The 23893-nt window shown below is 38.4% G+C and overlaps 1 protein-coding gene across 4 annotated transcripts; it reads right to left on the bottom strand.

The window, feature by feature from the left end:
* Positions 1–1400: 1400 nt before the first annotated feature.
* On the bottom strand, positions 1401–23640 carry RAD51AP1 (RAD51 associated protein 1). 4 transcript variants are annotated; one of them, XM_045466893.1, is made up of 9 exons: positions 23372–23640; positions 20533–20582; positions 18156–18297; positions 15464–15573; positions 13995–14081; positions 13320–13469; positions 8166–8330; positions 4805–4954; positions 1401–2192 (listed from the first exon to the last, which is right to left on the bottom strand). In XM_045466893.1, exons 1-9 carry the CDS (start codon positions 23485–23487, stop codon positions 2059–2061), a joined length of 1104 nt encoding a protein of 367 aa, XP_045322849.1. In that variant the 5' UTR covers positions 23488–23640; the 3' UTR covers positions 1401–2058. The 4 variants fall into 4 exon arrangements, with proteins under 4 accessions (XP_045322849.1, XP_045322850.1, XP_045322852.1 ...); XM_045466894.1 differs by having other exon boundaries at positions 23471–23640; XM_045466896.1 differs by lacking the exon at positions 1401–2192 and adding an exon at positions 3331–4093 and having other exon boundaries at positions 23471–23640.
* Positions 23641–23893: the final 253 nt, after the last annotated feature.

Here is a 23893-nt window from a genome sequence, read left to right as displayed (position 1 = left end):
GAATGTTCATGCTCAGATTTTAGAAAACTTTCTGGCAATATGGTATGAAGGATAGGCCAGATGAGGTTAAAAATCAAGGCAAGGATGCCTGTGAGAAGTAGTAAGTGGCATTTGAGAGGACAGCTCTGCGTAATTTATGGAATGGAAGAAGCTCAGTGACCAGTGTGAGGGGTGGATGTGCCTGAGGCCCTCCAGTTGATGGTGGTGCCACTTACTAATAGAAAATACAGGAGGGGAAACGCTGGGGGGCAGGGGGAAGTTACTGATCCACTGATGCCTTATTGCATCAAATTATCAAAGGACTAGGTAGGCTCTTGTGTAGAACAAGATCTGGGCTAAAACTCCTGACACAGTCTACCACTGGACTTTGAAGTCACCTAAGCTTAAAAAAAAACAAAAGGCAGGGGAAAAGAATGGAATCACACAAAATAGGACATTATGGTGGGAAGAGTGAGTGTAGGGGACAGAAAACATTGGAAAGCTGAAAAACAATGAAGAATAGGCAGAGATGTGGGGAGAAAATTATCCAAGAATAGTGTCACATGGGACCAGGAAATAAAATGTGATGCATAGGGCCTATAAGATTAGGTGAGAAAAATGTACACTGCATTTGGCAATGAAAGGCCATTAGTGCTGTCTGCAAGGCCAGTTTAAACATAATTTAAAGTCGTTTTCAATACAAACTATTACTCTGAATGACACAGAGAAAACAGGTTCATCACGCTGGTGCCTCTGGATGACTAATCAGTGACATCAGTACCTCATACACGGCAGGCTCTTAATAAATGTTTCCTGTTGAACTGCACCAGACAGCATGCATCTCAATACGTTGTACCTGAATATATGTTTTCAGAAGTGGATGTCGCGGGGTAGGTTAGGAGGTACATGACAGTGTAAAAACATATGCAAGAAAAAAAATGTATAATAGCAACAGGCAAATGCTCACCTCAGTCATAATTCTAAATTACTTATTTTCACATTAACATAGATGTTTCTACAAACATGTAAAACTGAACTAGTAATATTATACATGTTTAAATGGTTGACATGATTTGAAGAGTTTTTATTAAAAAGTGATCAGGAGCTGGCTGAAACTCTCACCAGAAAATGTAAAATATCCATAACTACTTTTATTCATAACAAGTTCAGAGCTAAGCTTCCTGAAAAGCTGGATTATCTAATATCATAATACAGATGACCAGATACTTGACAGCCATCGTCTAAGGTACTGGCTTAACATAAAGTGATGATTTGAAGAAACAGCTCCCTCCAGCCCCCACCCCTTATATTCACAACAAAAAGACTAAGTTTTTTTTTTTTTTTCATAAAGCATTCATTTAATCTAATGAAATATAGACAACCTAATGAAATGTAGACAAATGTAGACAGGTGCAATGGGCTCAAGGAAACAGCATATCAAAACTTTTTCACTTTTATTAAAGGCTTGATGAGAACTTCATAAAATGTCATGAAATTCTATTTGCTATACAATAAACATCTACTTCTGAGTAGGCGACATAGGTCATTATAGCAACCATTTTAATGGGTAAATGAATTCTGAATTCTTAGTATTTGACTAAAATATGAAACATTTTTGCAATTAAACTGGCAATGTAGCTTAAGTAAGATTTCAGAAATGTCTCCTGGAAAAAGTGGGAATGTTTCCTTTTAAACTCTGAATAGTTACAGTTAAGGTGCCATAAATTAGACAAAGCTAGAAGGGAGCATCATGTTTCTAGAAAAGAATAGCATGCAACATGGACTTTCTCCATGTCAAACTGACAACCACTGAATGACAATGACTTATTATACACAGGAAAAATAGAACACATTCTCCAGAAGGAAAGGGCATTACAAGATAATTCTGATAAACAAACCCCTTATTGAAATCTTGAATAGCTTCAGAGAACATCATCGTGGAATGGGTAGAGGCAATTTATAGGACATTAAAGGATTCCTTTATCTTATGATACCCTCCTTAAATATAAACACACATCAAATATAAACACACTTGTAAAACTGTGATTCTCTTAATCAAACATGTGTTTACTATCACACTCAGCTACTAGCGGCATTTGGATGCAAAGGTTTAACTCGTGCTAATCTGGACAAACCCAGGCGGAGACTCTGATTTGGAGACTTAACAGACACGCCTGCCAGTGGGCTCCTGATGCTGCTGCTTCCAGACATCGCTGAAAGAAAACATAGCACCTGATGCTGATGATGTTAGAAATCTCCTAACAAAGATCAACTTACAAAACAGAAGATGCAAAAAAAGGTAGGTAGAGATTACTCTGGTATACAAGCTCTATTCAAGCTACAAACAAGATCAAATGAATGAACAGTATTAAAGATTAGAAAGAATATAGTACTGCCTATTTTCAAACATGCTCCGAAGGCAAGGTAACGACACCAAAACTTTAAGCATGAAAGCTGAAGTTGGTAAGTTGGGAGCAAATAACATTGGTTGCAGAGGCATAGAGAATAAAGAAATGCATGTGGTTATAATTTCTAGTAGTAGAAAAATCTAATGCATTTTTTAAAAATCCCATATTTTTCCAAATACTCCTTGAATCTATTTTTTTTCAAATATTAAATAACTGTAAACACGACCAATACTCTTTTTACTTATTTATACTAGTTCTTTTAAGTGACATCGTATAGTATTTGCCTTCTCTCACTGGGGCTGGGGTGGGTGAGTGAAATAGATAAGGGGGGGATAAAGGAGATTAAGAGGTACAAACTTCCAGTTATAAAAGAAATGTCCCAGAGATGAAAAGTATAGCACAGAGAATATAGTCAATAATATTATAATAATGTTGTTTGTTGACAGATGGTGACTACACTTATCATGGTGAGCACTGAGTAATGTATGGAATTGTTGAATCAAGATATGCCTGATATTTCAGAAGATGAAGTAATTAAGAGACATTAAGTAATTATGCAGTCTCAGACTGAAACTCTTTCCTTTTAATGCTTTTTTTTTTTTTAATATTTCAAGCTTTTATTTAAATTCTAGTAAGTAACATATAGTGTAATATTAGTTTCAGGAGTAGAATTTAGTGATTCATCACTTACATATAACACCCAGTGCTAATCCCAACAAGTGCCCTCCTTAATGCCCATCACCCATGTAGCCCATCCCCCTACCCACCACCTCCCCTACAGCAACCCCCAGTTTCTTCTCTATAGTAAGAGTCTCATGATTTGCCTTGCTCCGTTTTTTTCCCTTAAATTCCACATATGAGTAAAATCATATGGCATTTGTCTTTCTCTCATTTATTTCATTCTAGCTCCATCCACATCACTGCAAATGACAAGATTTCATTCTTTTTCATGGCTGAGTAATACTCCATTGTGTGTGTGTGAACACCACGTCTTCTTTATTCATTCATCAGTCAGTGGACATTTAGGCTCTTTCCATAGCTTGGATATTGTTGATAATGCTGCTATAAACTTGGGGTACACATGCCCCTTTGAATCAGCATTTACCCAAAGGATACAAAAATATTGACTCAGACTGAAATCTGTCTATTAATACCTAGTTATCAGGGAGTGACCACTATGGACCAATCAAGAAATGTCAGTAAGGGGCACCTGGATGCCTCAGTCATTTAAGTATCCCACTCTCGATTTCAGCTCAGATATAATCTCACAGTCATAAGATTGAGCCCCACCTTGGGCTCCAAGCAGAGTGTGAAGCCAGCTTAAGATTCTCTTTTTCCTTCTCCCTCTGCCCCTCCCCCAATCTCTCAAAAAAAAAAAAAAGAAAAGAAAAGAAAAAAGAAATGTCAGTGAAAAGAAGTAAACCAAACCTGAGTCGATTTGGAGGGACTTAGAAAAGGAAAGGGGACAAAGGGGGAGAGACATACCAGACAGAGGAAACTGTATACAGAGAGGCTCTTAGAGAAGATATACATTGTGTTTAAGGAAGAAAAACTGTATCAGTTTCACTGGACTAGGAAGTGGACACAGGACCAGTTATGAAGCCACAGGTAGCTTGGGCATGAAATGAATGGGGCCTGGACTAGGGTTTCGGTAATGTCAGGAAGGGTGAAAGCCAAAGAATTCTTGAAGGATCAGCAAGGCTTGGCTGTGGAACAAAAGAACACAAAGGGAAGAGAAGTCAAGTCTGCTAGGGCATTTGTGAAATGCTAGAAGTCCCACGTACAGGTCCTGAGGCTTCAGTCAGACTATGATCAATGGATCTTGAGCAAACAGAATTGTTGCCAAAAATAAATATCAGGAATTTAAAATGTGGACACTCTTTGACACTGTAATTCCACTACTAGAAATTTATCCAGGGGCGCCTGGGTGGCGCAGTCGGTTAAGCGTCCGACTTCAGCCAGGTCACGATCTCGCGGTCTGTGAGTTCGAGCCCCGCGTCGGGCTCTGGGCTGATGGCTCAGAGCCTGGAGCCTGTTTCCGATTCTGTGTCTCCCTCTCTCTCTGCCCCTCCCCCGTTCATGCTCTGTCTCTCTCTGTCCCAAAAATAAATAAACATTGAAAAAAAAAAATTTTAAAAAAAAAGAAATTTATCCTAAGAAAATAATCAAGGATGTGCCCACAGATTTCTAAAATAAGGATGTCTGTGCTTCTTGTAACCTTATTTATGACACTGAAAAAACAATAAGCAATCTGGATGCTCAGTATAAGGGAATGATAAATGACAAATAAATGCAGCAACTAAAAACCTTGGTTTTGAAGAATACGTAATAATATGGTATAACATTTGCAACTAGGAAAAAAAGCTGACAGTGATAATTTTCCAAGCCTCTGCCCTTAATCAATAAACATACCATACCTGGTGGGACCCACTTAGGTTTTTTGTTTTCAGCCAAAGGACTGCGTATTTGTAATGGTTTCCTAGTGACCTCCGAAGAACCAGAAACCTTTTTTGGTGAAGGCTGAAGTTCTGATTTCACAGAAGCTGCAGCAGAGTCTCCTGAAGTCACTTTAAAAAATATACATAGAAAAAGGTTTTCATAGAGGAAGAATAAGTCTGGCAGGTAGGTATAAAAATTTTAAAGTTACATAATCTCATAAAAATTAAAAAGGCAAGATTATCAATTAGAGAAACTCTAATTATACACAAACATTTATTGAGAGCCTAAGAACAGCCATCTTTAATGAGCATTTATATGCCAGGCAGTGTGGTAAGCATGCCATATATATCGCTTTTAACCCTTAGAGCAGCTCTCATACCGATATTCCTAGCCCCACTGCCAGATAAGGAAACAGACAGGCTGAGCAGTCTGCCTGCAGTATGCCAGCTGGTGCGTCCCTGAGCCAGGATTAGGAACTAGGTCTGGCTCCATAGTCCATACATTATATAATGGCGTCTCATCAGTATGTGTCAGTGAGACAATATATTAGGCTCTAGGGTTACAAAGAGCTAACAGATCCTGCTGCCAAGGAATTTATGGTTTGGTCACTAGACTCTAGTAGAAAGGGGAAAAAAGTAAAGACGTGTATAATGCAGTGGGGATAAGAGATAAGACAAAGTCTAGAGGTATACACAGGAGGGAACCTACAATCTGTATGCATACTTGCATAGGGGTAAAAGTTACAAGGAAGTTGTTTGAGGATAGTTTGAGCCAAATCAAGGCTGAAGAGGAAAGATGAATTAGAGGGAAGTTTTCCAGGCAGAGGGAGTAGAGCATGCAAAGCTGGAGAATGCAGCAGGTCCCAGGACCGGCCTCTGGTTCAGTATGGCTGGAGCAGGAAGGTCAAGGAGAGAGACACGGACAGGGTGCACATCACTGATGAAGAGCTGTGTGCACCAGTGAAGGTGTCTGGCTAGTCACAGTCATGTACTGGTTTTTCTTGGGAACACTTGTGTTCTGAACACATCTTTCTGATGGTAGCGTATGGCAAGCAAACCACCCAGAAGGCTCTTCAGGTTATAAAGAGGTAGGAGGTGATAAAGGCCTGAACCCAGGGAGCATGAAGGAAAGAACAGCAGTTGGAGATCTTTTAGGAATTAGATGGGGGGAGGTAGTGATGGAGATGAAGAAATAATCATAACTTGCAAGTTCCTGTCATGGGCACACTGCTGGATGGTATCATTTACCCAGAGATGAACACAAGAATGAGACTAGGTTTTGGTGTCTGGGGTGGGGGGAGAGAGGGATGTGCTGGAAATGAAGGGAGGAGAGGTAGAATATAAATTCACTTCTGAGATAATTCTTGCTGTGATATACCTAACGATATCTAAAGGTATTTGAAGATGAACATTTTCACTATATACTCTTCTTAATGTTAACCTATATATTCCCTAGATCAGCACTGTCCAACAGAAGCTTTTTTGCTGTGATGGAAATTCTGTGCTATCCGTGTGATAGCCACTAGCCACATGTTGTTATTAAGCACTTGAAATGGGGTTAGCAAAACCTGAATTCACTTTTAAAGTTTATTTAATTTCAATTAAGTCTAATATAGCTGTATACAGCCAGTGGCTATCATATTGGACAGCACAGCTCTCAAAAATTTTCTCTATCAAGGGAAAAATTGTAACATGTGCCTGATGAAAAGACTCTCAATGGTTATTCCATATGTTACTAGTGGGACTAGTAATATATTCCATATTTCCTAATTCTTAACCCCATTATTTGGCAGTTAAATTTTACTACTAAAATTATATTTTAAGCTTCCTTGTGAAACAACTTGCTCCAATCCAGTAGACCTGAAATGGTAAATTCCAATGTGTAAACTAACATTTTATTCTTAATTTTTAGTGTGTCTTGGTGAGGAAGCATAAACAAGCATGCAAAGAAAATATAAAATACATTCATACTGTCAATGACTTTTTCATATCAGTTTGTGGTAGGCAGAAGGATGGACCCTCAAAGATGTCTATACCCTAATTCCCAGGACATGTGTATGTCACCTTCCACAGCAAGGGACTTGGCAGATGGCATGAAGTTAAGGATCTTGAGAGGGGGAGACTATCTTGAATTATCTGGATGGCCCAATGTACTCACAAGGGTCCTTATAAATGAAAGTGAGAACCAGGAGAAAGAGAGAGAGAGAGAGAATCAGTGATGTGATGTGAGAAAGTCCCTGCCTTTTCTGGCCTTGAAGGTGGAAATGGACCCCTGTGGGCCACCAGTCAAAGGACACAGGCAGACTCTAAATGCCAGAAAAGTCAAGAAAAGGAATTTTCCCCCAGAGCCTCCACAAAGGAACACAGTCCTGCTACTAGCTTGATTGTAGTGCAGTGAGAAGCACTTTGAACTTGTGGCCTCCTCAATTATAAAATTATAAATTTGTGGTTTTAATCCACTACGTTTGTGGTTATTTGTCATGGCAGCAATTGGAAACTAATATACAGTTTTATCTCTAAAACCCACTGCACTTAAAACCTAATTTCCGAAAACCAGATGAATTTGTCAATTTAAAAAGACACTAATTAAAACCTTATTAATTCAGAATACAGTAGAGGGAGGAATATGAATCAGTATTTAGTCCTTATTTTTCAGTAAGTACTCAGCACCACACTAGTTAAGGGGACAGCAGCTCCCAGCACCAATAAATGGAGTCTGAATAATGGAAATCTTAGTTTCAAACAATGAAGACAGAAAAATATATATCAATAAGTAAAGAAAAATCAAGTTAATGTAAGTTATAGTTTATAATAATCTATTATATATTATGAACTCAAGAAAAACCAAAAAAGCCCTAAAACACATAGCAAAAGGGTTCTCAAATCAAAGACTAAGTCAAGCATGAAAGCAAGAAATTAGAATCATGTAAACTTCCCTGTTAACTGCCTGGAAAAAATGTGGTCCAGTGGCTACAACTTGGGCTCTAAATGGACAAAACTAGGTGCAAATCCTAGCTCCTCATTTAATTAGCTGTAAGAATTCCTACAAATTATTTAACCTGTCTGAGCCTCAGTTTTCTCACTATCAAATGCAGGTGATAATAGCTACCTCAGAGGGTGGCCATCAGTGCTAGTGGAGGGTAATTCTAGTAAGAGCTGGTAGGCAGTAGACAGTGGGCAGAACTCGTCTGCTTTTCTTCCTTCCCCATCCCTCCTTCCATCTACATATCTTAGCTAGAAATGAACACTGGCAAATGTTATAGAGAACAAAGGCAAAGGTAAGAAAAACACAAATAAACCAAATACGTTTTATAAAGTTAGTGTTTTGGATTAAGCTTACCCAAAGTATTACATTTGGATTTAGGTTTCTTCTCCTTCTTTTCAACTGGGGATTTGACCTTCACTTCTTTCTTTTTAATTTCTTTCACTTTATTTTTTCTCACAGTGAAGTCTTCATCATTATCTTCACTCTCACTAAAATCAGAGTCATCCTCGGACTCTTCACCTAAAACAAGAGGATTGCATATACTTGATCTTTGTTCTAAAAAGTGAGGCTTCCATGTATACCTGAAACTAACACAACATTGCTTGTCAATTTACTTCAGTTAAACAAAAAATGGGCTTCTATGGCCTTGAATTTACAGCCTTTGCACTAGAGTCTTGTGCACCTCCTGCTACACTATGCCACTGCAGTCACTGAGAGGTCACCTGGGTTTGAATCCTGGCCCCTCGGCTCACACTTTGTGTGACCCTAGGGCGCTCACTTCACTCGGCTTAAGTTTTCTATGTATAAAATGAGGATCACCATAAAACCTACATCATAGGGTTGCTGTGTGGATTCAATGAGTTAATAGAGGCAAAGCCTTTAGAATGACATCTGGCAGACAACAAGCAAAACAGAATTGTTTGCTCTTACTATTATCATTATAGTTCCCATCGGTAATCTTTGCTTCCAATGTTTCCAGTTTAATTCAGTGACTTTCGAAAAGAATGATAGGGTACAACATTACCAACTCTTTCAAAACAATGACCTTGATGGTGATAGTAACATTATACCTTCCCTTAACCACGTAAACTTCAACATTCTAGAATAGAAACCCAATGGGAATCTAGAACAGACTAACCATACCACAACATCTTAACTTATAATCCTACATATGATTTCATTTGGGCACACCTGTTATTTCCCACAAACCCTTCTCTGTACTGCAATGCTACAAGCCAGAGAAGTAATAGATTAAGGAGCTACAGCTGCTCTGGGAATAAGCACAAAGAATAGCTGATAGTCAAGCAACGATCCTTCTATTTTGGGTGGGGGAGGGCCAAGGTGGGGGAGGGGGTCAGAAAACCATGTCTTGTAAATAATAAATTCTGAATGCTAAGTGTAAATAAGGATTATTAGTACTATATTCATAAAAACTTTACTTTTTTTTTAATTATAAAAGCAGTATATGCTTATTGCAGGAAATGTAGACCACAACAAAAAAGTATTAAGGCAAAAGAAAATCTCCTATTCTTACCACTCAGAGATAACTGTTATGCCCACCACATATAATATCTACCTATCTGTAGGAAATATTTTATATAAAAATAAATATCCATAAAGTTTTTCAAGCATACACAACCTGAAACAGTAACACAGCACTCAGATTCAATATTCATCAATACTTTGCTACATCTGTTTCATCTCTCTCTCTCTCTCTCTCTCTCTCTCTCATCTTCTTCCTTTTCTTCTGGAAGTATGTTAAAATAAGTCTGAGGCATCAGGTCATTACAATTGTACATACTTCACACTGCATCTCTAGAAAACATGAGCTTTTTTTTAAAAAACACAACAATGTCATTATCATATCTTACAGTATCAACGATAGTTTCTTGGTATAATCTTCTATCCAGTCCACATTAACCACTTTTTTTTTAAGCCCCCAATATGGGGCCTTGAACTCATGACCCCAAAATCAAGACTTGAGCTGGGACCAAGAATCGGACGCTTAACTGACTGAGCCACCCAGGTACCGTTTAATCACTTTAAAATAGAGCTATTGAAGTAACCAAGTCAGTTGTCCTATAGAACTTCCGACATTCTGCATTTGTTGTCTGCTTTCTTCCTCATGGCGTTTTGCTTATTCTGTAAGCTGGAATTTTCTCAAGGCCCAATTAGAATCAGGCTCACCTTGTTATTTTTTTGTAAGAATGTACTTCATAAGAATGCTCTGTACTTCCTATTATATCAGATCAGAAAGCACAGAACATATGGTTGTCCCACTCTTGGTTGGCACAGTTGCCGCCAGCCTGAATTCTCATCGTGAAGATCCTCGTCAGCTTTTCATTGATGGCCTTTGCCTAAATTAACAATGTCATTATGATCTTCAAATTACTATTTCCTTATTCTGTCTTTCCATACAAATAAAAACTTAAAAACACATGAGAGTAATCAACCCACATATTCACATGACGATTACTGGGTTATATAGAATTAGCCATATAATGCCAGCAGACCACACGAAGGCTGCTATATATAGAACTTTGAAAAATCAAATAATTGGGGCACCTGGGTGGCTCAGTCGGTTAAGTGTCCGACTTCAGCTCAGGTCATGATCTCACGGTCCGGGAGTTCGAGCCCCGTGTCGGGCTCTATGCTGAGGCTCAGAGCCTTGCTCAGAGCCTGGAGCCTGCTTCGGATTCTGGGTCTTCCTCTCTCTCTGACCCTCCCCCGTTCATGCTCTGTCTCTCTCTGTCTCAAAAATAAATAAAGATTATGGGGCGCCTGGGTGGCGCAGTCGGTTAAGCGTCCGACTTCAGCCAGGTCACGATCTCGCGGTCCGTGAGTTTGAGCCCCGCATCGGGCTCTGGGCTGATGGCTCAGAGCCTGGAGCCTGTTTCCGATTCTGTGTCTCCCTCTCTCTCTGCCCCTCCCCCGTTCATGCTCTGTCTCTCTCTGTCCCAAAAATAAATAAACGTTGAAAAAAAAAAAAAAATTTAAAAAAAAAAATAAAGATTAAAAAAAAAGAAAAAAGAAAAATCAAATAATTATTTCTGGAGTCCCAAAAGGACCTAGGTTCAGGGAGGGCAAGTAGTGGAGTTTCTCCAAAGTTTCAAAATATAGACTTTAGAAGGACAAAACTTCCTACGTATCCCACAGTTCTGGTAGTGCATGTGTTCTTTTCTTGGCCTGAGAGGATAAATGGTAGCAACTGGCTAAACTCTACTTATCAAACTTATCTAACGGTAAGGTCCAACCGACCATCATCAGTCAACAGAAAAAGCAGTTAAATCATCTGGTGGTGGTAAGTGGAGCTCCCAGAATTCCAAGTCATTAGCATACCAAATTGGTGAAGCTGAAAGGCCCAAACAATGGGGTTACGGATTCTGTGAATCTTTAGATGTCCTTAAGAAAAGTCTATGTTCTCTCCAATTTTCATTTTTCTTTCCCTGCTGAAGGTCACAAATGATCCTTTCTCTTCTCATCTAACTACCATTCTATTTTGTTTCTATGAATTTGGCTATTTTAGATACCACTTATAAGTGGAACCACCCAGCATTTGTCTTTTGTGACTGGCTTATTTTGCTTAGCATAAAGTTTTTACGGTTCACCCAAATTGTAGCGCATGATGGGATTTCCTTCCCTTTGAAGGCTGAAATTCTATTGTATGTATAGACCACATGGTGTTTATCCATTAAACTGTTGATGGGCACTTGAGTTGCTCACCGCTTAGCTACTGTGAGTAACACTGCTATACATATGGGTGTGCAAATATCTGAGACCCTGCTTTCAATTCTTTTGAATATATACCCAGAAGTGGGATTGCTAGATCACATGATACTTCTATTTTTAATGTTCTGAGGAGCTGCCACCCTGCTTTCCACGGCGGAAATCCCACTAAGAGTGAACAAGGGTTCTAATTTCTCCACATCCTTACCACACTAGTTATTTTCTGTTTTTTTGACATCCTAATGGGTGTAAGATGACACCTCATTGGGATTTTGATTTGTATTTCCCTAATGATACTGATATTGAGCATCTTTTCATATGCTTTTTGGCCATTTGTGTTTTTGGAGATTTTAACAACTTCCTTTCAAAGGCATAGAGGCGACTTTAAAGTCACTATCCAAATTATAATCTCGATAAAAACTTACTTTTATAAAATTATTAGAGAGAGAATATATGAGGTTGGAATGCAAATAAGAGAATATTATTCTTTTCAAATTCTATCATACCTCTAGAAACATAACCCATTAATTACATAAACCCAGCAAACAAAGCAAGTGATTTCATTTCCACACAAACATTTTTAACCACCATTAAAGACAAATTAATTTCATTGGCATGTTAAGTAGACTTGCAATTTATAACTTTAAAATTGTTGACTGATTTTTCTGACAAGCATGTGTCAAATAACGATAATGACATTCTGGAAGTGCTACAATCATATCCCCGAAGAAACAATTAAACTGACAAGGAGTTATTTTCTTATTTTGGGCTTTTTTGTATTAAGTAACCTTAAGTTGGGAAACATTCAGTCCATGCTCTACTATGCTTCTTCAGGGCATTTTCTTTCCGTGGCTCCTACTTTCCGATGCTCCAGTTACATCAGTGTTTCTCAAAGTAAGATCCCTAGACTGTCTGCTTTGGGATGACCCAGGTCATATAAAGGGGCAGGTACTGGTTCAAAAGGCAGATGTCTGGGCTCTACTCTGTCCTCCTCTTCTACACAGCTCTTCTATGATGACACTTGATACATTCTACATTTCATTACTGTCTGTGTCCCCTCACTCGACTTTAAGCTTCTTAAGGGAGCTCTGTTTTGTTCACTGCTATATTTGTAGTGTCTTCAATATAATGCACATAACAGATACTCAAATATTTATAAAATGTTGATGAACAAATCCATTTGTCAATAGCATGTTAAAATCTATCAAAATATAGCATCCGATTTGGCACAAATTTATGGATTTATTCATTTTAATTTTTAATTAATATATTATGATGCTCTGTCCAGGTCACTATGCTTCCCATTTGCCCTAATTTCTGAATGAATCTGAAAAACAAAGTCACAAATAAAAATATAGGTTTCATATCACTTCATCCCCAAGATATTTCATGGATTTCTAGTATTATAGAAAGAAGTGTACACTTCTTAGAAAGTGCCAGCCTGCCTCCTTAGCCTCTTCTAGAACATTCTCTGCCACAGGCTTCCTGATCACTTTCTTCTATGTGTGCTTGTCTATGCCATTGTTGATGCTTTTCTATCAGTCAGGAACGCTATTTTACCCTTTTAGTTTGTGTAAATACTACTTATTTTTCAAGGTACAGCTTAAAGGTCACCTCCACATGAAGCTTTTTCCCCAAATGGCAGAGCTGGATGTAACTGTCCTGTAAGTTCAAGTTTGCATATACCAAACATTTAGCACAGTGCTTTGCATCCACTAATGGTCTTTAAGAACTTTTCACTGAATTTCCATAGGCTTAATTTGGAGGTAGGATATAACTCACCAGTTGCAAAGTCTGGTTCAGAGTCATTAGCACTATCGCCATCACTGCCTTCCAGAAGAATCTTTCTCTGTTGTACCATAGCCTTTGATGCTGCTTTTCTTTTCCCTTGAACACCAGGAAAATCATCTTCCTCAGTAATCTTATCCAAATCTTCAGGAGAGGCATAAAAACCAACAGAAAACTTTTTGTGACAGATAATATTGAAAGAACTGCAAAATAGACTTCTATCACATCCGTTGTTTTTATCTGCCCAGCTTCATTCCTCCGCTGCTTCTAATAGATCACATAATCCAATCTGGCACAACCATGATAAACGTCAGTATCCTGACAACAGAGTCCAGTTTAAGGATAAGTGTGAGACCCAACTGAGGAGGCTTTCCCCAAGAAATCTGAAAAGTGGAGCAGGGAAGATGCAGCCCCTTTCTTCAGTGGTCAACAGCTATCAACTAGAAGCCACAGGTAGTCATGACCTTCCACCAGGGAAGAAAAGGAAAATTGGTCTGCAGTAAAAGAGAAAAAGACTAAAACACAAAGAAACAAAGGAGAGGAGGTGAAGAGAAACTTGACAAATTTAAATATCTTGGTTCTAGCTACAGTGTCAGGTATTGAAATAGAAGTTAGAAAAATAGCTTGTTGATAGAAAAAATTAGTATTATTATTAATATCAAAGCTTACCTAAATAATCGCTGGCTACACTGCAATTGGAGATATGAGGGGCCTTACTCATTGTTTCACTTTCACGACTGTCACACTTTTCAATGCCTAAAGATAAGGAGGAAGGAAAAAGATACAGATGCACCTTAGTCAATGGGTAGAAATAGGAAAACTGGTGTTCAAATGTAAAAGCATTCGGATACAGATGAATGATCCAAACTCAAGCTAGTATGACTTACCTTGGAAAGGTCAGCATACAGTTTAGGAGTTGGGCTCTGAAATCAAACACACTTAGACTTAAGTTGAAATTCAGGCTCTACCCCTCCAACTGGCTACATGAGTATGGGAATATGGCTTATCCTAAGACTTAATGTCCTCATCTATATTGTGGAGAGAAAAAATAGAGCGTGGACTAATTAGGTGTATTGTGGGGGATCAAAGTGGGTCACATGTAGAAATTGCTTACTGTAGTGCCCAGCACATAGGAAACAGTCAATAAATACTAACTATCATTTCTGTGTAATAGATACATGCTTTTACTAACAAAGACTTTTCAATCATTATAATAACCTTAAAATGATCTAAAGTATTTCAAGAGGACTTTGAGTCATGGTAACTGTACTATTAAATCCCAGTGCTATAAAGTATATTAATCTATGAGAAGTGGTACTTCCAAGGAAATCCTGCTATATATTCTACCAGCTCTTACAGGAGAGAGATGAGTTCCATTTTCTCAGTTTTGGATATAAGATAATTCTCTTTGTTTCTTTGATTTCCTGATTAGCAAACGGCTCCCTAATCAATCAACAGTGTTTTATTTACTGTCAAATAGGAGGCAATAATGACTGAAACATCTATACCCCTAAATGAGCTAATGAGTAAAAATATCCTCCAACATAAAAGAAGCTAAGTCAAAACAATTTCATCCAAAAAGCATGCTAACAGTTTGAATGTCTTTTCCAAGAATAATGATTTCTGCCTCTCCAGAGTATCAATATTGCCATCTGCTATACAGTTGCTAGAAAAATCGAAGGAGAAAAACCCAGAGAAATCCAGAAGTCCTACATCTTGTAAGTCCACTGAGTCTGCTAACCAAACTAGTACCTTCAGCCTTCGTAAATAATAAAAATTACCCTCACTAGATCATGTTTAACTAATTTGAATTTTGAGAGAAAAGAGATGGGTTATTAGGACTGTATAGGCCAATTCATTTGCTTAAGAAATTAAATTTCCACTGTAAACAAAAGTGACTTGCATCCAAGCTCATAGTCCATGACTTAGTCCAGAGTTGGCATCAGGTGTTAAGCAGAGAGATGCGTGTGCATGAACGACATTCATGCAGAATAAAGCACGGAATCTAATTATGCCAGTTGCTCCATTTGCTATCCAAAGTATTAAACTCTTATTGTTTCCTCTATGAAGGCTCATCCGGAGACACAATTACAAAAGCAATGAGGTTACAAAAAGAAATATATAGAAAGTAAAGTTACTTTTATCTTGGGCCTCTTCCGCATCAGTGGTGACTGTTGGAAGTTCTTTCACTGATAAAGCAAGTGCGACTTCTAAGTCTCGCTGGTAGAGCTTGTCATCTAAAGCTATCCTAAAGGGAGACAAAAAAATAAAAATGAGTTTTTAAAAATATCAATCTCAACCAAACAGCAAAATGAGATTTTTCTGAATCACTATTTAAGAGCTGCTAACCTCACAAAAATGTTTTCTAAACAGTAATCGTGATCATAACTGACTTTAATGGTTAAGACTGCTAATGTGAAGTAATGTCATGTTACAGGTGCATACGAGATTGAAAGAGCAGCAGTCTGTGCTGTTGTACGTATTGCCTCCTTTCAGGGTAATGTCAGTCCTTGTTACCAATGCCAAGTGCCTGCTCAACCTAGAATAAAGACTTTCCTCAAAAATCCACTTAGAAATCTTCCTTGACCTCACTCACACCTCCTTAGACAGGTATTATAGCTCTTTTATTAAACTGTTCCTCCCAATCTAGACTTTAACAAATATGTCACCAAGTACTTACTGTGTATGAGGCACTGCACTAAATAGAATACTAAAAGTACCCTGAAGGAGTCTGCAATTAATGAGGAGGGTAGGGAAATAAGACGTACTGATAATTTTCCTATATGAGCAGATTATTATGTCTCCTATTAAAGGTGGTCAGAGTGTTAGGGTGTGTAAGAAAAGAAATCAAAGACAGATTTAAGAAAAAAGTTATATAAAGGACGAAATACTGAGATGCACCTTGAAGGATTTATTTTTTAAAAATAAGTTTTATTGAGATATAATTCACACAGCATTAAACTCACCCTTTTAAAGTGTACAATTCAGCAGTCTTTAAGTATATTCAGAGTTGAGAAACCATCACCACTACCTACTTTCAGAATATTTTCATCACCCCCAAAGAGACCCTATATCCATTAGCAGTCACTCCCTGCTTACCCGCCCCTAGCACCTGGCAACACTAATCTACTTCCTGTTTCTATGGACTCACCTATTTTAGACATCTCAAGTCAATGGAATCATACATGTGGACTTTTATGTCTGGCTTCTTTTGCTCAGCATGTTTTCAAGGTTCATCCATGTTGTAGCATGTATTAGTACTTCTTTTTACTGCTGAATGATATTCCAGTGTATAGACAGACCACATTTTATTTATCCACTCATGAGTTGGACAGACATTTGGACTGCTACCATTTTCTGGCTATTGTGAATAATGCTGTGAAGCTTTGTGTCCAAGTTTTTGTGTGGGTATATGTTTTCATTTCTCTTGACTACATACCTAGGCAGGGTGATAAAATAACCCCATGTTCAACATTTTGAGGAACTGTTACTCTGCTTTCCAATGTGGCTGTACCATTTTACATTCCCAGCAACAATGTACGAGAATTCCAGTTTCTCCACATCCTCATTAACATTGGTTATTGTCTGTCTTTTTGATTATGGCCATCCCAAAGGGTGTGAAGTATTATCTCACCATGGTTTTGATTTGCATTTCCCTGATGGCTAAGGATGCTGAGCATCTTTTATGTGCTTATTATTAATTTGGAGATGTTCTCTGGAGAAATGTCTACTCAAATCCTTTGCCCATTTTCTAAATTGGGTTATTGATCTATTTACTGTTGAATTGTAAGACTTCTTTATATGTTCTGAATACAAATCCTTCATCAATTCTATGATTTGCAAATATTCTCTCATTTGTAGGTTTTTTTTTTTTTTCCACTGTACTTAAACCTAGCACAAGAATCTCAAAACCAAAAACAAAAAAAGAGAAAAAAGTAAAGAGCAGGACATGGGGTAACTTTCTCTGTGTTAATGAGCTTTTCTCCAGCTTGTAGCAGTGAACCACACCATCCCCCATGTTCCATTTGTTAATAGTCCCCTTCTGCCAATCTCCTCTCCATACTTCAGGTTTGGGGCCTCTCAGGACTTCCTTCCCTCATCTCTCTTCTCTCTTGGAACTAGTGGAAATCCAGAATTCGTCTAGAAACTATAGGACCTTTTCAGTGCTGGACCAGTCTAAACAATATAAAGAAAAAATATCTTTTATCTGCAGAAAAATACATGGTTTCAATTTTTATAAAACTATCTTTACAGATTGTAATTTTAAACAAAGTAGTCTTGTAAGACTTGAAGACTTTAGAGACAGATATACAGTCCTATAAAGTAAGCTGTACCTCCTAAACTTTGTAATTGTCTTTAATGATTGTCTTAATACTTAAATGAATATTTCCTAACATGTTTGTGAATTTCTTTTTTAAGGCAGAAAGTCAGAAGGGGATTAATGGTACATCCCTGTTCTCCTACATGCACTAAATAAAATAATACCTACGACTAGGCTCAAGTTCTAATTTAAACGAAGAGTTCAAGGGACGCCCAGGGGGCTCAGTCGGTTAAGTGTCTGACATTGGCTCAGATCACGATCTCGTGGCTGGTGGGTTTGAGCCCCATGTCAGGCTCTGTGCTGGCAGCTCAGAGCCTGAAGCCTGCTTCACATTCTGTGTCTCACTCTCTCTCTGCTCCTCCTCCGCTCATGCTTTGTCTCTCTCTCTCTCTCTCAAATAAATAAACAAATAAATAAGCATTAAAAAAAAATTAAACCAAGAATTCAAATTTGTCCCTCTTTTAAGTTAACACATTGAATGTATATTTACTGTACGTCTTACCTCTCACCTTTTTTTAGGGGTTTTCTCTTGCAATGGGATATCTTCTTTCTGGAGATTCTTCAGTTTAGGTTTCCTTGTTTCTAGTTTTAACTCCTTTGGTGTTGTTCTGGGTTTTTTATTTAAAGGTGCAGTTGCAGAAATAAAGTCATCTATTCGTGTGTGAATCAAAAATAAAAGAATACATAAAAAATAAATTAATTAAACAAAATAAAATATGAAACTGCTTTTCCTAAGAAATAAAAACATTTTCTTAGCAGCTGAAATTCACTACAGTGTGTGTTCAAGGTTTAAATGTTAAGAAAGTTGTTTAATTGCCATCATTTAAAAAATGTTGGCATATTATTTGTCTTTATTCTCACTCATGCTTTTCAAGTTTGTTTTAGTGGCCTTTGTTTATTAAAATATAAGTCTATCAAAAGCCAATTCACTACAAAATGTGATCTAGTTCCATTGACACTCAACATAAACCTGCTGTGGTAGTTTTTTTTTTTTAATTTTTTTTTATGTTTATTTATTTCTGAGACAGAGAGAGACAGAGCATGACTGGGGGAGGGGCAGAGAGAGAGGGAGACACAGAATCAGAAGCAGGCTCCAGACTCTAAGCTGTCAGCACAGAGCCCGACGCAGGGCTTGAACTCACGAGCTGTGAGATCACGACCTGAGCCAAAGTCAGATACTCAACCGACAAAGCCACCCAGGCGCCCCTTGCTGCGATAGTTTTTACACACATGTGCAGCACATGGATGAATACCCTCAGGGTACACGTAGTCTTGACTGCAGCGTTAGCATTTATTAATACATGTTGTCTCTGCCAAGTTTCCCCATGTTGGAATATGTTAACTTGTGACTTACCCCCACGTCCACCCCATAATGTCTAGAACACTACTGTCAATTTATAAATATTTGGTGACATACTGATAACAGTAATAAAAAGCTACAGGTCAGAGTCTACACTATTTTCTCCCAAGTCTTAGACACATTTACAGTTGAGCCTAATGCAAAAAACAGGTTCCTTCAAACCTCTGGATAACTGAACATTTGACTCACAGAAAGCTCTGTCTGAGAAATACAAAACCTATTTCGAAATATGATGTAATCTAACTAAATGTTTCTCACACTTTTTGACCAAAGTTCCCTTAACAGCAGAGACAAAGAAATATATAACCCAATAGACTATAGCCTATGCCCAACCTTTCTTCAAGGTCTTGTTTTTGTTTCTTTTTTCCTTTCCAAGTTTTTATTTAAATTCCTGTTAACACACAGAGTAATATTAGTTTATTAGTTTCAGGTGTACAATTTAGTGACTCTACACTTACATACAACACACAGTACTCATCACAAGTGGTACCCTCCTTAATTCCCACCACTTATTTAACCTACCCCCCCCTCCACTTCCTTCTATAATCATCAGTTCTCTATAGTTAAGACTCAGTTTCTTGGTTTGCCTCTCTTCCCCCACCCCATGTTCGTTTTGCTTCTTAAATTTCACCTGTGAGTGAAATCATATGGTCTTTGTCTTTCTCTGACTGACTTATTTCACTTATCCTCTAGCTCCATCCACATTGTTGCCAATGGTAAGATTTCACTCTTTTTTATAGCTGAGTAATATACGATCTAGCAATTGCACTACTAGGTATTTACCCAAAGGATACAATAATACTAATTGGATGGGACACATGCACCCCAATTTTTATAACAACATTATTTACAATAGCCAAACTATGGAAAGCACCAAATGTCTATCGACGGATGACTGGATAAAGAAGTGGTATAGAAGGTTGGGGCGCCTGGGCGGCACGGTTGCGTGTCCGACTTCGGCTCAGGTCATTATCTCACAGTTCATGAGTTCGAGCCCCGTGTCAGTCTCTGTGGTGACAGCTCAGAGCCTGCAGCCTGCTTCGGATTCTGTGTCTCCCCCCTCTCTCTGACCCTCCCCGCTCACACTCTGTCTCTCTCTCTCTCACTCAAAAATAAATAAACATTAAAAAGAAAAAAAAAAGTGGTATAGAAGGTCTCATTTTATTGTACACTTAATAAGGATTTCACGTTATATTCTGTAACACATTTGTGTTTCAAAAGACAATGTGTTCCTTCTTAGGGAAAGAGATAGGAGGAGACAAACCACACCATGAGAAACATGGACCTAGAGTAGTTTAGATCTAAAGAGCCATTTCACTAGGTCCTGTTCATTTATCACTTACCTACATAATTCTTGTCAGTGTAATTATCAGTAGAATTATCCCAAATGCTTAGAAAATTACTTTTGCAGCCCTAGCTCATATACAATTGGGTAATATGTTCAATGTTAGAGTTCTATATGTCATATGAATTCTGAGAAAATAAATTTCCAAGTTTTTAAAGCAAAAATATGAATCTCTACTTACCATCACTGTCAGAGTCCTCAAACTGTGAGTAATTGACCGATTTCTTATGCCTATGAGCAAGACAATTTTTTAATTACACAAATGCCAATTTCCCACCTCTAATCCTTAAGACCATTGACAGTCTGAGTAAATGAAAATGTGTTTCGATTCTCTTAAGAGTACTTAAATTTGACAGGGCACCTGGGTGGCTCAGTCAGTTGAGCAACCGACTTTGGGTCTGGTCATGATCTCATGGTTCATGAGTTCAAGCCCTGCATCAGGGTCTGTGCTGACATCTCAGAACCTGGAGCCTGCTTCTGATTCTTTGTCTCCCTCATTCTCTGCCCCTCCCCAACTCATCATGCTCTTTGTCTCTCTTTCTCAAAAATAAACATTAAAAAATTTTTTTAAAAAAAGAAGTTGGATTTTACAGTAGGGACTTAGCATTAGCTAAAATAGTTATAACTATACTTGATATACCTGATAAGGAAAAAAAATAATTCAGATAACCCTCAAAGTAAAAATAATATCATTAGCACAATTTATATACCGTTTAATTGCTGTGCGGCATTTATAAGTTCCTGTTGTATTTATTCTTTTGTTTTATATATGCATTGTCTTCTTACTAGATTATAAACTTGACACTTAAAGATATTTTCTCTTTTTAATCTCCCCACAATACTAAATAATGTTCTTTATGCAACAGACGTTGAAACAATGGAAGCTTTGTACCTACCACCTCAAATGAATCTTCATACTACTTTAGAAAACCATTAGAAGAAAGTGATATTCAAAGTGAAAAAAAAAATAAATTCACTTTCTTCCTTCTTCCTCTAAGCACTAAATGAAATGGCCTTGTAGTTTTCTTTTCTACCTTCCACCAAACACCCAAGTGTGAATAACCTAGTAGGTCAGTTGTTCTTTCAAGGAAAATGGGTATTCTACGAAAAAGAGGTCAGGTCAGCTCCCAACTCAAACAATCTCACAAGTGCTTTGCCTGAAGACAACCACCATAGAAGTACTTTATGTATGTATTTCATTTCCTCATGTAGAATATTAAAATGAAGAATACTCTTGTTACTCTCCTACTCTTTGGAGTTAACGAATTTTAAAAGCTGAATAAAACATGAAAGCCTCTTTAGAAATTCTGAAACTGAATCATAGTAAAAATAAAAACTCTTAAAAAAAGAATATGCTCAGTAATTGAGCTACAGTGAGGATGACAATTTTTACTGCTTCATCAAGCACATTCTTAAGTGAAACTGGTTGTTTTTTTTTTTTTTTTTTTTTGTACCCTGAACGTGCAGCAGGAAAGAATACAATGACACTTGTGCAATATGGTGCCACTGCCTTGATTCATGCTAAGGTGCCAGCAGTTACACCACCATTGCAGTGCAGATGATAGAACAATGAAAAAAGTGAGCAATGTCTTAGGATTATTGTGAAAATAGTTTTGACCTCATGGACCTCCTCAGAGGGCCTCAGGGAACCCTGGGGGTCTTCAGACCATACTTTGACAACTGCTGTTCCAGACAAAGGGATTATGTCCTCGCTACTTGGGTGGACATACTGAAAATCCATTTCAGACTTCATATGTTCAAAATGGAACTCCTGATCCCCCACACCTCCTGAACCTGTTCCCTTTCCTAGTCTTCCTCATCTTGGTTAGTACAAAGACCGACCATTCAGTAGCTCAGGCCAAAAACACTGTGAAATCATCCTTTTTTCCCCTTAACCTCCACATCTATTCCATCAGCAAGTTCTGTCAGCAGTATCTCCAAAATATACCCCAAATCCATCTATCCCATTCCATGTCCACTGATAACATCCTACTCCAAACTGCTATCTAATGATGCAGTGGTTTCCTTGTTGCCATTCTGGTCACCTTATCTCTCATTCTTTCTCCACCAGCAGCCAGTGAACTTTATAAAACCAAAATTAGATTTTCCTGCCCTATCTAAAACTCTCTGTTGACTTCCCATTGTTCGTAGAATACAATCCAAACTCCTTTTTAAAGCCTGCAAGGTCCTACCTACTCTGGCCTCTGCCTATTTCTCTGCCTTAATCCCCTACAATTCTCCCCACTGCTTGTTAATGCTACAGCCTTAGAGGCCTTCTTTCTCTTCCTCAAACAAAGTCAAGCTCAGGGCCTTGGCTTTTGTCCCCTCTACATGGATTGCCCCTGATTTTCGCTGGCTAGCTCTTTCTCATCACTCATGTCTCAGATCATGTATTATCTCCGCAAAGAGGCACATCCTAACTACAGTACTTACAGAAAGACTTTCCTCCTTCTCACTATCACTTTGCGGTATTTGTGGCCCCCTACCCTCACCCCTGTAACCTCCCACACCTAGTGGGATATATTAATCCTTATTACAATAACTTTCTAAATGAATGGCTGACTGTAGGCCTCCATAGCACTCCACTGTGGTTAAATAGAGCAATAGTTTCAAATAGTATAATGGAAAACACAGAGGCTCTGGAACCAGTACGATTTAGGTTTGAGTGTTATCCTGCCACTCACTAGCTGTGTGACTCCGTTAACTTGGCCTTTATGCCTGGGAGTTTAAATCGATAAAACAGGAATATCTAGACTGCTATATCAAAGAACTATAGTGATAAAATAAATAAGTAACACGTGAGTAGGAGATGGTTGAAATGTAAAGCGCTGTTCGAATGTTAACAGACCAAAGGCTTATTTAAATGGCTGGGTGGGGGGCAGTAAAAGAATCGGCAATTGCTGCAAAGGAAGGCATAGAAGGATAAAGGTAGGATGCTAGGATACTGCTGTGGAATGGGCGGCTCTCAGTGGAGGCTGGAGAGCTCCACAGAAACCGTCCATCCCACCTTCGCTACCCACCGTCCTATTCGGCCCTTTCCCGTCAATCGTGTGCAGGCCAAGTTGCCTACGGCGTCTTCCTGCTTCTTCCCATCCCCGCAGATGTCATGAACTACCCACCTCACAGGCCGCACCATGGCCCCCTCCAAGGCTGAAAGTTTGCAGCTTTCAAATTCTTGTTGGCAGCAGTGGCTGTTTCAATTCCCGCCCAAAACCAGACACTAGAGCTCTCCGCCCCCTGCCACCAGCCCTCCAATGATTACCAGCCATCCTTGCTGCGGCGCATGCGCACTGAGAAGAACTGTTGGCTCTCGCAGTTCCCAAGATATTGCCCTTCCGCATCCGGTCTACGAAAGCTGAGCACAAGCTTTGCCAATACACTTTCGTCACGACAGTGGATTTTTTTTTTTTTTTTTTTTTGAGCCTTCTCTGAAATTCACAATAATAGTAGAAATACGCTTTTTTACATTTTTAAATGGTTAAATTGAAGCGATATGGGAAAATGGGGCACTTAGACCTGGAATTTTCTATAGAGCGTCGAGG

This window comes from Leopardus geoffroyi, chromosome B4 (genome assembly GCF_018350155.1).
Source record: "Leopardus geoffroyi isolate Oge1 chromosome B4, O.geoffroyi_Oge1_pat1.0, whole genome shotgun sequence".
Classification (NCBI taxonomy): Eukaryota; Metazoa; Chordata; class Mammalia; order Carnivora; family Felidae; genus Leopardus; species Leopardus geoffroyi.
Note: the sequence above shows the minus strand (reverse complement) of the source record. Positions and strands in the feature narration are given on the sequence as shown.

What these genes read in the sequence shown, in the direction of transcription:
- RAD51AP1 (XM_045466893.1), bottom strand. Translation starts at nt 23,487, where the DNA reads ATGGTGCGGCCTGTGAGGTGGGTAGTTCATGACATCTGCGGGGATGGG. An exon ending in GGAAGAGGCCCAAGATAAAA is followed by an intron (nt 14,082 to 15,463) that starts GTAACTTTACTT and finishes CCTTATCTTTAG; the next exon opens with GCATTGAAAAGTGTGACAGT. An exon ending in TGTAGCCAGCGATTATTTAG is followed by an intron (nt 13,470 to 13,994) that starts GTAAGCTTTGAT and finishes CCTCTCCTGAAG; the next exon opens with ATTTGGATAAGATTACTGAG.